Source organism: Amborella trichopoda, chromosome 11, assembly GCF_054954075.1.
Source record: "Amborella trichopoda isolate Santa Cruz 75 chromosome 11, AtrichopodaSantaCruz75HAP2 v2.0, whole genome shotgun sequence".
Classification (NCBI taxonomy): domain Eukaryota; kingdom Viridiplantae; phylum Streptophyta; class Magnoliopsida; order Amborellales; family Amborellaceae; genus Amborella; species Amborella trichopoda.
Window position 1 is genome coordinate 48,048,423 of NC_142346.1, and position 13,230 is coordinate 48,061,652.

The following is a 13,230-nucleotide window of genomic DNA, read 5'->3' on the forward strand; positions in this document are numbered from 1 at the left end:
TTTTTAATAAAATATAATAACTAGAATATTTGAAACTTTCATAGGTATTTTGGTTATTTTATTTTATTGATAATATATTTTTATATTTTTTACAAGTGCAAATTTAAGAAAGAAGCGGACGCCGAATATTTGGTGTCAGCATATTTTTGTAAAAAAATTAAAAATAAAATAATATAAAGACATGACACTGTGATTAAGACCATCTCATACGATTGGACGGTTGGATAAGGGAAAGTATATAGATTAAATCTATATGCAGTACAGGAAGCATAGAAAGCTTGTTATAAATATAACAAAGCTGAGGGAGAGATCTTAATCTCCAGTCCCCTTTTTCATTCTCTGTAATTCCCATAAACTATGAGAAATAACAAATAAACAAAAAAAATCCAAACTAATCTATGGGACATTTACCACCAACTTCGCTCTCTCTAACATCAGCTTCTCTCTCTCTCTCTCTCTCTCTCTCTCTCTGAGTTAGTGCCCCTAGTTTCTCACCCATCTATTGTTTTTACTCCCAAGTATGAAAAATTTATTTTTGAATGATCAGTTGTTTGCTTCAGGGAAAAGTGCTTGGCCCACATCTTTCATCCATTTATCATGTACGGTGCAGAACGCATCAAAATCTTGATTTTCGAGGCAATTATCATTGTCCATTGTAAATAGGCGGTGAATGTATCAAGGGACACCTTTAACCACTATCTCCAACAGTTAAAGAAACATCTTCAGTTAATAAGAAAAAGATGAGAGAAAATGTAAATTTAGTTTCCAACAGCAGAGCATTGTTGTATCCATACAACACAGAAGAAGAGATCAGGGCCTCTTTTTGAAAGTAATGTAAAGAGGAATGCTTTCATACAATAGTTTATAGTAATATAATAAAAACACCGATTAGACCATAAAGCAATTTCGTCTAGCGGTCGCCAAACTCAAAAATGGACCGCTAATACAGTATCATGGGCAACTCAATCAAAATTGACCGATAATACAGTATCATGCAAGGCGTGATACTGCATTCTCAAACCATATCCGAAGTGTGATGTTAGCTTATGCTATACCCAATGGTGTATCATATACCCATTCAACCCATTGATAAATGGATGGTGGAGATGAACTGTGACTCGAGAAATCTCCATCATCAGGAACCGTGGTCCATGCATCTCAACTGTCAAATTAAGAGATCGTGTACTGGATGTCACTTTGGTGTGTACCATATTTCATACACTGTTGCATGGTATGCTTTCTCTTGAAGAACATCAGTCTTTGCCATGTTTGTTTAGAGGCTTTAATGCTACCATATGAAAAGGAGAAAATGGCAGAACTGTGCCATTGAAATTACCAAATCCTTCACAAAAAGGGACCATTCAAGTCGGCTGATGAAATATAGAAACGGCAAGTATACAATAAGACCGCTTATCTTTTCTACGAGAAGATCACAATCACATGTACCTGTTAGATGTGAAATTAGGAAGCTAGGGGTGAGCCGTTCACCATGCTCAACGTCCAAGAAATTTTTATCAAACTTTGTGTCAAAAAATGGCACCCCTAACTGGCTGTTTTCAATTCCACTGGCTCCAGCTCATTGCGACCTTTTACCAAAGCTAAACTGTTTAGAGTAAACAATCCTGTACAAATTCATATAGACCCCTATCACATAAAGAGCAAGAGAGGCAGGAAACATAAATACTATGGAAGTATGAAGCAACAAAAAAGAACTACAATTTACAGCAAGAACTAATCAGCAATGCGATGCACTCTACTCTCGCAATGGTTTTAAAACTTGATGTGCAATTTCTTTGCTAGTACATGCAACCAAACTGGGATCAAAATTGTGTGTGTGTGTGTGTGTGATAGAGAGAGAGAGAGAGAGAGAGAGAGAGAGAGAGAGAGATGAGCACCATGAATCTGTATCATAGCTTGAACGTGAAAATTGAGAACCTCCAATTCCTGGATTTTCTTAATGCGAGCAAGAAATTGCAGATTGTTATTCCATCAGCATTTCAGATTTTAAGTGGTATTTCATACTCCTGCATGAAAGAAAACCAAGAAGAGAATGTTGTTATATGTATAGAGAAGATAATGTACAAGGTAAAGCAGGTTATCCACGAAGGGAGAGAAAAAACAGGACTTTTCTTCTCAAATTTCATGGTAATAACCAAGACGGTTTTTCCTTATATAGTGAAGATAAGCATTTCTCCATAATGCATCTCCTAATTTTCAGCTCCTTATAGTTTCCCAAAAACAGAACACAGCATGTGCCTTCCATATAAGACGCAAATCTTGAAAGAAATGCAAACAGACGAGATTCAACTTCAATCATATACTTGAGCAAAATAACATCTAGAATAAATATCAAAATACCTCCACCACCACAACCACCAATAACAAAAATGACAATAGTGATCCATGGAGATAGAGAACAGATGCTTTTCTCTTAAGGATAAGCGATCACAAACATTTTCTCTTCGGTTATTGAGGGAAACAATAAGCATTTCTCTGTCCTGAATATGCTGGATTGTCAATTCATTTCAGTTTCACAAAGGAGGAAAAAAGCAACTGCATTCAGGTAAGACAGATTTTGAAACAAATGCACCTCAAAAATCACGGATATGAATCATAACCTTACAACAAATCGCATCCAAAATGCATATAAAACCAGTAACACCATCAGCAATAACAACAAAAAATACCAACATCGGCAATCAGATAACAAAAAGTAATGAATGTGTGGGAGTGTTGTTTTGTTGGAGGAGGAGGCAATCACAAAAGCCCACACATGAACACAAATTTTAGTCAAAGAGCAAGAATCAGTCACATGTAACTATTAACAGCAAACGCCGGCCACAAATTTAAGAGTTTATTAAGCATTCACCTTTTCTACTCAACCATTTGGTACCTTCGATGAATCTTTGCAAATATTGTCTCCTTGAACACTATTACTAGTTGAAGAACCAACCACTGCAATTGTCTGAACATTTTTCCTAGCAACATGAAGCTCTTCAAATGCCTTTTGTAGGACACACATTGCCAAATTGTAAGTCTCTACAGTTTTTGCACTTTCTCTAGCAATTTTATTGGCCAGTTGACATAGATAGATGTATCTCCAAGCCCGAGATCCTTTAGCATCACCGTACATTTCAATACCCTGTTCATCGAATGCAATCCCACTCCTGGCATTTCTAGTCCACCTCTTTAAGATGTAATGAGCTGGAAGCAACATAACATTTTTAATGCTCAAAACCCTTAGAGCATGTCTACAAAGAATGCCTGAGAACTCAAACATTTGGCAGCTACAAATTACTGTCACATTCGAAGCATTGAACTTAACAGTACGCGCCCTCTTATCTGACCCAAATTCTACAACCCTAAACATGCTAGTTGACCCCTCTTCCTTGGTTTTTTCAGACATAAAACGATGACTACTCAAAAATTCTTCATGAAATTTCATGAACATGGTTCTTGTATAGTTTCCCATCGCCTGGTTCTCCAAAGGTAATCCCATCTTAACGCCTGGTTTTGTATAACTTGTAGTTTTGAGATCCTCTTCAACTTCCATTTTATGCCAACTGTCTTGGGCTCTCTCGTATTGATTGATAAGAACTTGCAAGTTAGCAGGGACATCTACATATTCTTCCAAAAATGAAGTCATACTTTCACATCGTTGGGCAGAACCCATGTTTGAAGAGAATATATCATGCAAATAAACTTGGACCCACTGTTCCCGACATTTATATAACGACTGAAGCCATTCATTGTCTCTGAGTTCATATTTATCAATAAAAGACCACCAACATGATTCAAACTCATCATTCATCTCAGTCAGGCTAATGCATTTACAAAAATCTTCCCTGAAATTGTGGTTTTTAAGCTCTACATGACCCAGCTTTTCTGACAATTGGTTTAAGATGTGCCTCTTACAAAAGCGATGATTCGTTTTGGGGAATATCATCGCAATTGCTGCTTCTATGGTTGCATTTTGGTCAGTTAGAAGAGAGACAGGATAGCGCCTGAACATGGCTTCAAACCACGTGTTAAACAACCAAAGAAACGAACTTTTTGAGTCATCTAGCAATAGAGCACAACCAAACAGGACAGGTTGCCTATGATGGTTTACCCCAACAAATGAAACTAGTGGAAACCCATTATGATTTCTTTTATATGTTGTCTCAAATGTGACCACATCACTGAAGTATTGAAAATCCATTCTTGACCTCCCATCAGCCCAAAATAAATTTGTCACACAACCTTCTTCATCGGGTTGTATCGCATAGAAAAATGAAGGATCTCTTACTTGCATACGGGCAAAATAGTCTAGTATATAATCTATATGCTGAGTGTCTTCTCCAAATATCCTCCTCCGAATACTTTGGATATCATCTATGCATCCCTGCAAAGTGAAGTCAATGTTGCTTGATTGCCCAATTTGTGGTCTTGATAGAGGCATCACACACGATGGGTTAGTTCTCGCATCACTTGAAGCATTCGCAAAGTTTCTCATACGCCGATGTGATCGAAGAAGCGACACTTCTCTCGACGTTACCAAAGCATGATTATGCTCCTTGATAAATTTTGTAATAACCCATTTACCAGAATCTACCATCTTTACCTTAATCATGGCCTTGCACCCTTCCCTTGTAATTGGTCGAGACCTCTGACCACTTGAGTATTTCTTTTCACGAAAACCCTCTTTCGAACACACAAAGTGTCTGCCAATAATTCTTCCATCACGCTTTGAACGACGATTCACGCTAAGACGAATGCTAAAACCCACACTCCTCGCATATGTATTGTAGAAAATCTTTGCAGTTTCCTCAGATTCAAACTCCATACCAACATAGGGTTCAATATTTGAAGGTCCTTCACATTCAATATACGCATTTTCCACAAAGTCCATAGCCATCTTATCAATCTCGACCTCACAAGCAATGGCATCAGATGAGGGGCAACATTCTGTCATCTCGCGATCTAAACCAATTGATGATTCTTTTGTGTTACTACTTCCAGGTTAGAATGTTGTTCCAGTCATTCATGATCTTCAAGTCTAGTACTACAAGAAAAGTACATTTAAGGAAGTTAGGGAAGTACGAAAAACTAAATTCATAATCTCCAATTTAAGGTAACAAATTCATAACCTATAATTTATAAGAAAAAAATAAAAAAAAAACGCAATCGCTATTTTAAGGCAAGAAGTATAATGAAGAGAAAAAATATAAAGGGTAAAGCAAAAAAGAAAAACAGAGAATAAAAAGGAACAGAGAAGAATAGGGGTAGGTACACAGAAAATAAAACAGAATGGAGACAATTGCAAAAAGGGAAACATCAGAGAGAGAGAGAGAGAGAGAGGAGGGAAGGGAATAGTACTTTGGTCTTTACCCGTGATGAGTGAAATAGGGAAAAATACCATTTCAGTGTAGAATCATTTACTCGTAGTTTTACACTCATGAATCATGACAGTTAAATTAGTTCGCTAACAAGCATCACTTCTTCCTTACTTTCTTTATCAGTGCAAGTATCATGTCATTGAGAATCTGATAATGATAAGAAAATATTGAAAACCATATTAGTATTGCATCAGAAAGGTATCACAATTCACAAGAGGTATACTAGTTCCTTTAATTCTTACTCTACCATGTAAATACTTAAAATTCTTCTTTATTCTTGATGAAATTTACCTTCTTTTTTATTTTCAAAGATCACCATCGCCCAAATACTTAATTCTGATGATACATATATCACAATCAACATATAAGAATCGCAGAGTCCAATCAATAGAAACTTTGTAAAACAAAGAGTATTGCTCTCTGTTTTTTTCCCTTTTTCTGGGCTAGATATTATTGCTCAAAATTTGATGAAAAAGAAAGTAAACTTCATCTCAAAAGAATTTTTTGTTTTCCTTTTTAAAGGATAAGAAGAGTTTTTCGTCTATTCTCGGATAACTGTAAGAAGAGTTTGATCCAGCACCAGATAAAGAAAAGTGTGAAATGAATCTTACTAGAAAGGGCCCTTCAATAGCTTAAGTGCCCTAGAAATTAGGGTAACAAAGCATATGCAATTAAGAAACAGACCCAGATTTATTTATGCATAAATTAGTTAGAGAGAGAGAAAAACATGCAATGAGAATATAATGGGGAAAAGAAAAAAGGTTTTATGAGTTTCTGAGAGAGAGAAAGATGAAAGGGTTAGAGGAAAGGGCAATTTTGAGTAGCAGGGTTGCAACAAAAGGCTAACTTTATGAAAAATGGAGGAGGAAGGAGCACCATGCCATTAACATAAAATGGGAAAATGCATGCTTATGAATTTTTAGAGAGAGAGAGCGGGATTACCTGCGAGCAAGAGGAGGGAGAAATATGGGCAAGGCAAAGGGGTGGAGATTGGGATTGAGAAATGTTGTTCAAAGAGAGAAGCACGTAACTTTGGTACTTGTGTAAGATTGGCGCGCATGGATTAGAGAGAGAGAGTCACAATCCTACACCGAGAGCGTCTACGACAGAGAGGAGAGTCACAATCCTACGCCGAGAGCGTCTACGACAGAGAGGAGAGAGAAATAGTCTCTTCGAGAGAGAGCCTATGCGTTAGAGAGAGAGAGAGTCCCAATGTCAGAGAGGAGGAAGGAGGGTGAAGGGGCCCGCCCAGTTCAGCCGGGCGAGGGTGGTTAGGTCAGGGCCATGCTGGGCCTCGACTGGCCCTATGGAGAGTAAGGTGGGAGCATGGCCGGATTGACCTCGGCTCAGCCCGTTGCCAGCCCTGGATAGATTAGATAAAATGTTTTAACCTTATCCTATAGAAATATGGTGCAGCTCGAAATTAGGGGGAGAAAAAATTATTCTAAAGTTGGAAAACCTTTCAATCGACCTCTATATGTTTAGATATAAAAAGAATTAAGTAATTTCAAATCTCAAAAATAGCCCATAATATAATAAGTTATATAGACTACCCATTTTCAAAGTGTTTATATTCCTGTGATATCTGCACCACTTTTAAATTTTTAAAAATTTCTAATTAGGGTTAAACAATGATTTTCAAGCCATCTTTAAATAAAAAGATTGCATACAATGGAACTATTTACCTTTACAATAGAATGGTCACAAATATTTACAACTAGTGAAAGCTGATAGCTTGTGTATATCACAAAGTTCGAAAAAAATTCTTTTGAACTTTATGCATAATCAATGACATAAATACAGCTACCTAAATTCACATTCAATAATCAAGATTTATTGTGGGTAAATGGTCTCATTATATACTTTCACTAATAAAACTACATCTTCGAGCAAAATTTAAAGGTGCCTTACTTGTATAGTATGACGCGGGCTTCTTGTAAGCTTATACCAACCTCAACCTTTATCCTAAGCCCTAGGTAAAGGACTTGAATGTAAGAGAAAAATATGGATGATGTTTTTGTTATAAAAGTATATCAAATGTAAAGGAAAGTCTTAATATGACGGGCAAGGTTCTAATATATCGGCTCCAATCATCTATCAATGCATTGAGGGCCGTTGCTGCGGTATCGAGTCTCCTGATGCATAAAATACTTTTCGTAATATATATGTATTACGCATTAAAGCATAGTGTCTTGAGGTACTATGAAAGCATGGATCATTGAATTTCAAACTATGTACATATAAATCTCATTTCAAACTATATACACATAAATCTCATTTAGGCTATTGTCGTCGTCATTATCAAAGCCTTTTTCAAACTAATTAAGGTTAACCATACGAATCATGATTCGTCATTCGACTCTATTAAGAGTCATGCCCTCAATGAGGATTTTGGATATTGACATAGAAAAAGAAAGTTACATGAGTACTCCATATGACCTGGTAAATTTCAAATTCTATTTTGACGTGTCATTAGGTACGCTATTTAACATGGGATTGTGTACGATGAGATCATTTACTTTTTGTACAAGGATGTCACAATTTCTTACAACCATCCGATGTGAAATCTAATATCTTAGGTGTGCATAAAATTTGTAAAAAAATTCTTTTGAACTTTGAACTTGATCAATGAAATAAATATAACTACCCAATTCGACATCCAATGGTCCAAATTAATTGTGACCACCTTGTACAAAAGGTAAATGGTCTCATTATGTACTTTCCAATTTAATATTTAGCTACTTGCCATCAGATTAAAAAGAAAAAAAGACAAGATGTTCAATGGTTCTTAGATAAATTTCCCAATAGAAATAAATTCAATAAATGATTTCAACATTCACAATGGATGGACATTGTCTATTTGGCGGGTAGCTGGTAAAGTTTTCAAAAACTCTGAACTCAAATTTCTTTTTCCTTTTTTTTTTTTTTTTAGTTTAAGATTGTCTATTTTCAAATCAAAGATGATAGGTACAATTTCAGCACTAAAAGAACCTCTGCAATTACATATTGGGGTGCAGCTTATATTTTAGCTACAAGCCTGATGGCTTACAAAATCCTTTCCCAATAGTCATGGGGGTCATCACCGTCCATTCCCTTGGTTAGATGGTGATAGCCACAGTGGGATGGATGCAATAAACAGCACCGATTGGATCCACTGCTTGGACTTCGTTAATATGATGCAGTCATATGAATCATTGAAAAATTTTGACATATCCTTTCCTAAATTATTGCTTACAACAATAACTAATAACTGGTGACGGGGTTGATATACTGGCTATCACTTGCTTTCCCTACGGAGCGTTAACACATCCCCCAACCATCAGACCATCAGACGTCAAGAACAGACGATTGGGGCACATCGTTCTCAGAAACTTTTGAAGAATTCCGCAGGGGAACGATGTGCCCGACTCTTCTTAGAAAATTGGGGAACTGCCCAAATGATAGCGTAGCATACTTTCCCTGAAAGAACTACAAATTCCCTAAAATATAATGTATAAAGCAATAAGGTAAATGGCTATAAAGCAATAAAAATCAATTTCCTTTTTACAGTAAGGAACCAGTAATACTGCTTCATATTATGTAGTGTCACTTGTACTGAGGTTGCTTTTAACACTCGATGCGTTGCTTTCATAGGTACAAGCAATTACACCAAAATGAGAGAGAGAGAGAGAGAGAGAGAGAGAGAGAGAGATGCCCCAAATTAAGCTGTCAAAACCTTGACAATATCAGCTGTGTCACTGTTTGACTACTCTCAATTTTTACCACTTTCTGTCTATAGAGAGAGGATGAACAAGTCCCATGAAAAGCAATTGTAGCTTTTGAAGGTATCTGCAAATCATTTGAACTCCCTCACCCTATCTTTCGCCTTTTCATTTTTCCCCGAATAGAGGAATGCCAGCTCCAAATTTTTCTTTTTATGTTGACAACCCCATAATGAGATAACAGAATCACTCACATCGAACTGCATTGTACTTCTCAATGAGATTAGGGGTTTTCATGATGGTATTCATCAGCATTTTGAACTTCGGGCTGTATTCTCCGCCACTGAATAGAAAGAGAAGAAAATGGACACTAATCAATTGATGATGTATAGTGAGAAGGAACCCCAATTATTCAGCAAAGAAAAAAAGGAAGGGAAAAAAAAGAGAGGAAAAACACCTGTAACATACTACCAAGAAATAACATAAAAGTAGAATCTGTATGCAAAGATAAATCGGGTGGCCACAATAGAGAAGATCAGCAACAACCATCAACTTTTACCTTCATTAATCAGGAAATTACACAATAAGATTCCATCCCATTTAAATATTTCAGTTCACCTAAACTTTGTGGAACTGCCTCAGAAGGGGCATCGAAAATGGAAGATATCCACCCAATTGAAAATCGGAGATCATAAACTTAGCGATAATGATACAAAATCTTTATTTTTTAATTCTTCTCTTGGCTGGTGTTGTGGGGAAGAATCCTCACGGCACACCAACTCGAGACGCGGTTTCCAGCTCCCCAATAGATGTGTGATGCGTCTATCGGAGGAAGAAACCATCAACCATCGTCTTTTGCACTGTCCGGTGGCCTTACACCTATGGGGGGAGATCCTGGCTCTCTTCCAATGGGAATGGGTCACTCCCAATACCATTCTTGACCTTTTCAAGTTATCGGTCTTCTTACCTTGGCCTAAAGCTGGCGGCTACTGTGGAAGGCCCCAGTGGCACTGGCAGCTATCATCTGGTCAATCTGGAAGAAACACAACAATAGGGTGTTCCAAGGGATATACGCACCGGCCCACAAGACATTGGAAACGATTAAGGGCCTTGTCGTTTTCTGGGCCTCCAAGATCCAACACTTCAAGGGACTGGCGGGTCACAATTTCCGACTCAATTGGACATCCATTCTGTCCTTGAGACCATGGAGGATCCCTCGCTCCTCCCTCTGGCGACAACCAGAGAGGGGGTTTATCAAATTCAACTTCAATGGATCCTCCTTGGGCAACCCCCAGCGCTGCCGAAATTGGGGGAATCTTCCGTAACCACGCGGGCATCACCCTTCTCACCTTCTCATCCTCCATCGGGATCACAGATTCCACAGAGGCAGAAGCGCAGGCTCTGCTTGAGGGCTTAAGGCTGTTCAATCCTACCTGGGAACCCTCGCTCATCATTGAAGGGGATTGCAAGAATGTTATCCACTGGGCTTTCCACTAAAGCCAACCCTCCTTGGAGATTGTGGCATATTTTTTACGAGATTTACAATCTTTACAGGTGTACACAGGTCTCTCGGACACATATTTGGAGGGAGGCCAGCCGCACACTAAGCTTGGAGCTACGATGGAGTAACAGTGCCTTTAGGAAGGTGCCGCTTGGTCGGCTTTTTGGGATCTTTTTGGGTTCTTTTCTTGGTTTCTTTTCCGTTTTTTCGGTTGACGTTTTTTTGTTGTCATCTATCTTGGTGACTTTTGTTACCCGCTTGGAGCTTTTGTATCTTTGTACTCTCTTTGTCATCAATACAATGTCAACATTATCAAAAAAACAAGAAAAGAAATTCAGAATAGGTTTCCTTAACTTCCAGAGAGTGCTCTTTGTAGGAAAAAAAAAAAGTATTTTACTCTGATACTCTTGGGTAAGAATTTTGGACACACAATTACCGATCCAAGAACAAACATTTGCGCATCATATTTATAACCATAATAGAATACGCTTCAATAGGTCCGATTTGAGATCGAATCTGTATCAGCATCCAACTGTTTTGAAGAAATTGGACACACAGGTGTTAGGGCACTCATGCGTCCCTAATGAGGCCCAGAAATTGAATCCCACACCAAGAAAATCCCTACAAACCAATCCTACAAATTTTCCAAACTTTATACTGCATGCTTGTTGAAAGATAAATATAGCTAAGTGTGTTTCAAAAAGCGCTAGGCGGCAGCTAGGCGGTCGGGAGGGTCTAGGCCGCCCAGCACCTAGGCGGGCGCCCAGAACCTGGGTGGCCTAGTAGATTTTTTTTTTCTTTTTGGTTTTCTCTCTCTAAAATAGCCTCTAATGGGTTTTAGGTTTCAAATGAACCTAAAACCCACAATTTTGCCCCTGTAGTATTAAAAAAATGACCCAAAAATACCCTCAAGGAGCTGCATTTCCGCCCCTGGGTGGCCGCCAAGCGGGTTTCCCAGGCGCCTAGGTGAATTCCTGGGCACCTAGACAGGTTCCTGGACGCCCAGAGATATCCACCTAGTTTGGCCGCCTAGGCCTGGGCGCATTCTGGACCGCCTAGGCGTTGGACGGTCTGCATTTTAAAACTATGATAATAATAGGAGTATAAAGGACGAATTAGTTAAGATTGATGGCCAAGAAGCACCTAAAAGAGATTATTTTCTATATCTTAGGTCGATAATCCACAAGAATTAAGAGAGAGAGGAAGATATCACGAATAGAATTAGAGCCGGGTGGACTTGTAGAGATGTGCTTCTAGGGTCATGGTATGATAGTTGCATACCAATGAAATTGAAGGGGAAGTCCTATAGGACAGCTATAAGACCGGACATGTTTTACGGGACAAAACATTGGGGGTTCAAGAAACAACATATCTCTAGAATGAATGTAGCTAAGATGAGAATGATGAGATGGATGAGTGGCAAGACAAGAAAGATTGATTTCAGAATTCAGAATGCATGCATTATAGGGAACTAAAGGGGTGACCATGTACAACATCAACATAGAACAACACCAATTAGGAGGAACGATTTTGTTTAAGTGGAAAGATCTAAAAAGGCAAGGGGTAGATCCAAAAGGACATGGATAGAAATAGTGAGAAGAGATATGGTGAGTTATGGTATGAATGTATGTATGGCCCTCGATAGAGCAGAATGACGAAACAAGATTCGTGTATAGCCAACCCAAATACGTGGGATAAGGCTAGGATGATGATGATGATGATGACGATGACCCCCCCTCATCACATACTTCTCGACCGCAGGAACTCAACATATTTCACTCCAGCAACAATCCCAAACTCTAGACTCCTATTGTCCAAACTAAGATTCTGATGCCACTTGGTCCTATAGTGAATATAATCTGGTTATTGTATTTACTAATATCCATAAGCAGGCACACATACACAGGTATATTGGAAATAATATATTATAACACACAGGATAGAAAAACCATAGATCTTTAGTTGAAGTCTAATTTCGTGAGTTTTTTGCATGAAATCTGGATTTCACGCATTACTGTTGTTGCCCAATAAACAAAAGATCGCTAGGGTGCACACAAACTTCCATCATCAAGAAGTAGATTCTCCTCTTTGGTAATATTAGGGAACCCATTTCCGAAAACCACATAGATCTCTAGAGTAACTTCTCTAATGGAAAATTTGTTGGGCTAGTCCTTCAATCTTTATGCTCAAAGATTCAAAGAACAATAGAAAATAAATGAGTCAAAGTAATTCAATAAAAAAAAAACAGAAGAAGAAAATCAAACAAGTAAAAACATGAGGCATCGAAAACATATTAAAGAATGCTTCTTCTATCAGATATAACACCAATACGAATAAGCAATTTACTCCACCATGAGCATATCTTGAGAATTGTTTTCTCCTTCAATAGATATCATCTCAAGAAATGTTCTACGACAAAGCTAGCATGATAATTTGTTACAACAAAATACACCACAATCAAAAGGACAATGAAAACTGATATCAACTGAGGTGATTACAATCCAATAAAATGGTCAGTGAGAGAGAGAGTGGTTAGATGACTCAAAATAGCTCCCCCCCTCTCTCTATCACCATTGAATACATCATCTCCATGGACAAGAAGGACCCCAATGGGATAAGGTTTTCCACAGTCCACTTGGTTTTGGTATAT

General features: G+C 38.0%; 2 protein-coding genes across 29 annotated transcripts in view; both read right to left on the reverse strand.

The window, feature by feature from the left end:
* Positions 1–741: 741 nt before the first annotated feature.
* Positions 742–6,874, reverse strand: LOC105420161 (protein FAR1-RELATED SEQUENCE 5-like). 8 transcript variants are annotated; one of them, XM_088851223.1, is made up of 6 exons: positions 6,321–6,506; positions 5,490–5,525; positions 2,870–5,044; positions 1,896–2,024; positions 1,447–1,622; positions 742–1,342 (listed from the first exon to the last, which is right to left on the reverse strand). In XM_088851223.1, exon 3 carries the CDS (start codon positions 4,952–4,954, stop codon positions 2,879–2,881), a length of 2,076 nt encoding a protein of 691 aa, XP_088707349.1. In that variant the 5' UTR covers positions 4,955–5,044; positions 5,490–5,525; positions 6,321–6,506; the 3' UTR covers positions 742–1,342; positions 1,447–1,622; positions 1,896–2,024; positions 2,870–2,878. The 8 variants fall into 8 exon arrangements, with proteins under 8 accessions (XP_088707349.1, XP_088707348.1, XP_020519070.1 ...); XM_088851222.1 differs by lacking the exon at positions 5,490–5,525 and having other exon boundaries at positions 6,321–6,792; XM_020663411.2 differs by lacking the exon at positions 5,490–5,525 and having other exon boundaries at positions 2,894–5,044; positions 6,321–6,776.
* A 2,044-nt stretch (positions 6,875–8,918) lies between these two features.
* The window catches only part of CAND1 (cullin-associated and neddylation dissociated), a 33,575-nt gene continuing 29,263 nt past the window's right edge, over positions 8,919–13,230 (reverse strand). For all 21 annotated transcript variants that reach the window (XR_016043821.1, XR_016043822.1, XM_011622711.3 and 18 more), the window contains one exon: positions 8,919–9,422. Coding sequence is in view for 19 of the 21 variants with exons in the window: in XM_011622711.3 (XP_011621013.1) it covers positions 9,326–9,422 (97 nt within the window). In the remaining 2 variants the exon portion in view is untranslated. The remainder of the gene's footprint in view (positions 9,423–13,230) is intronic.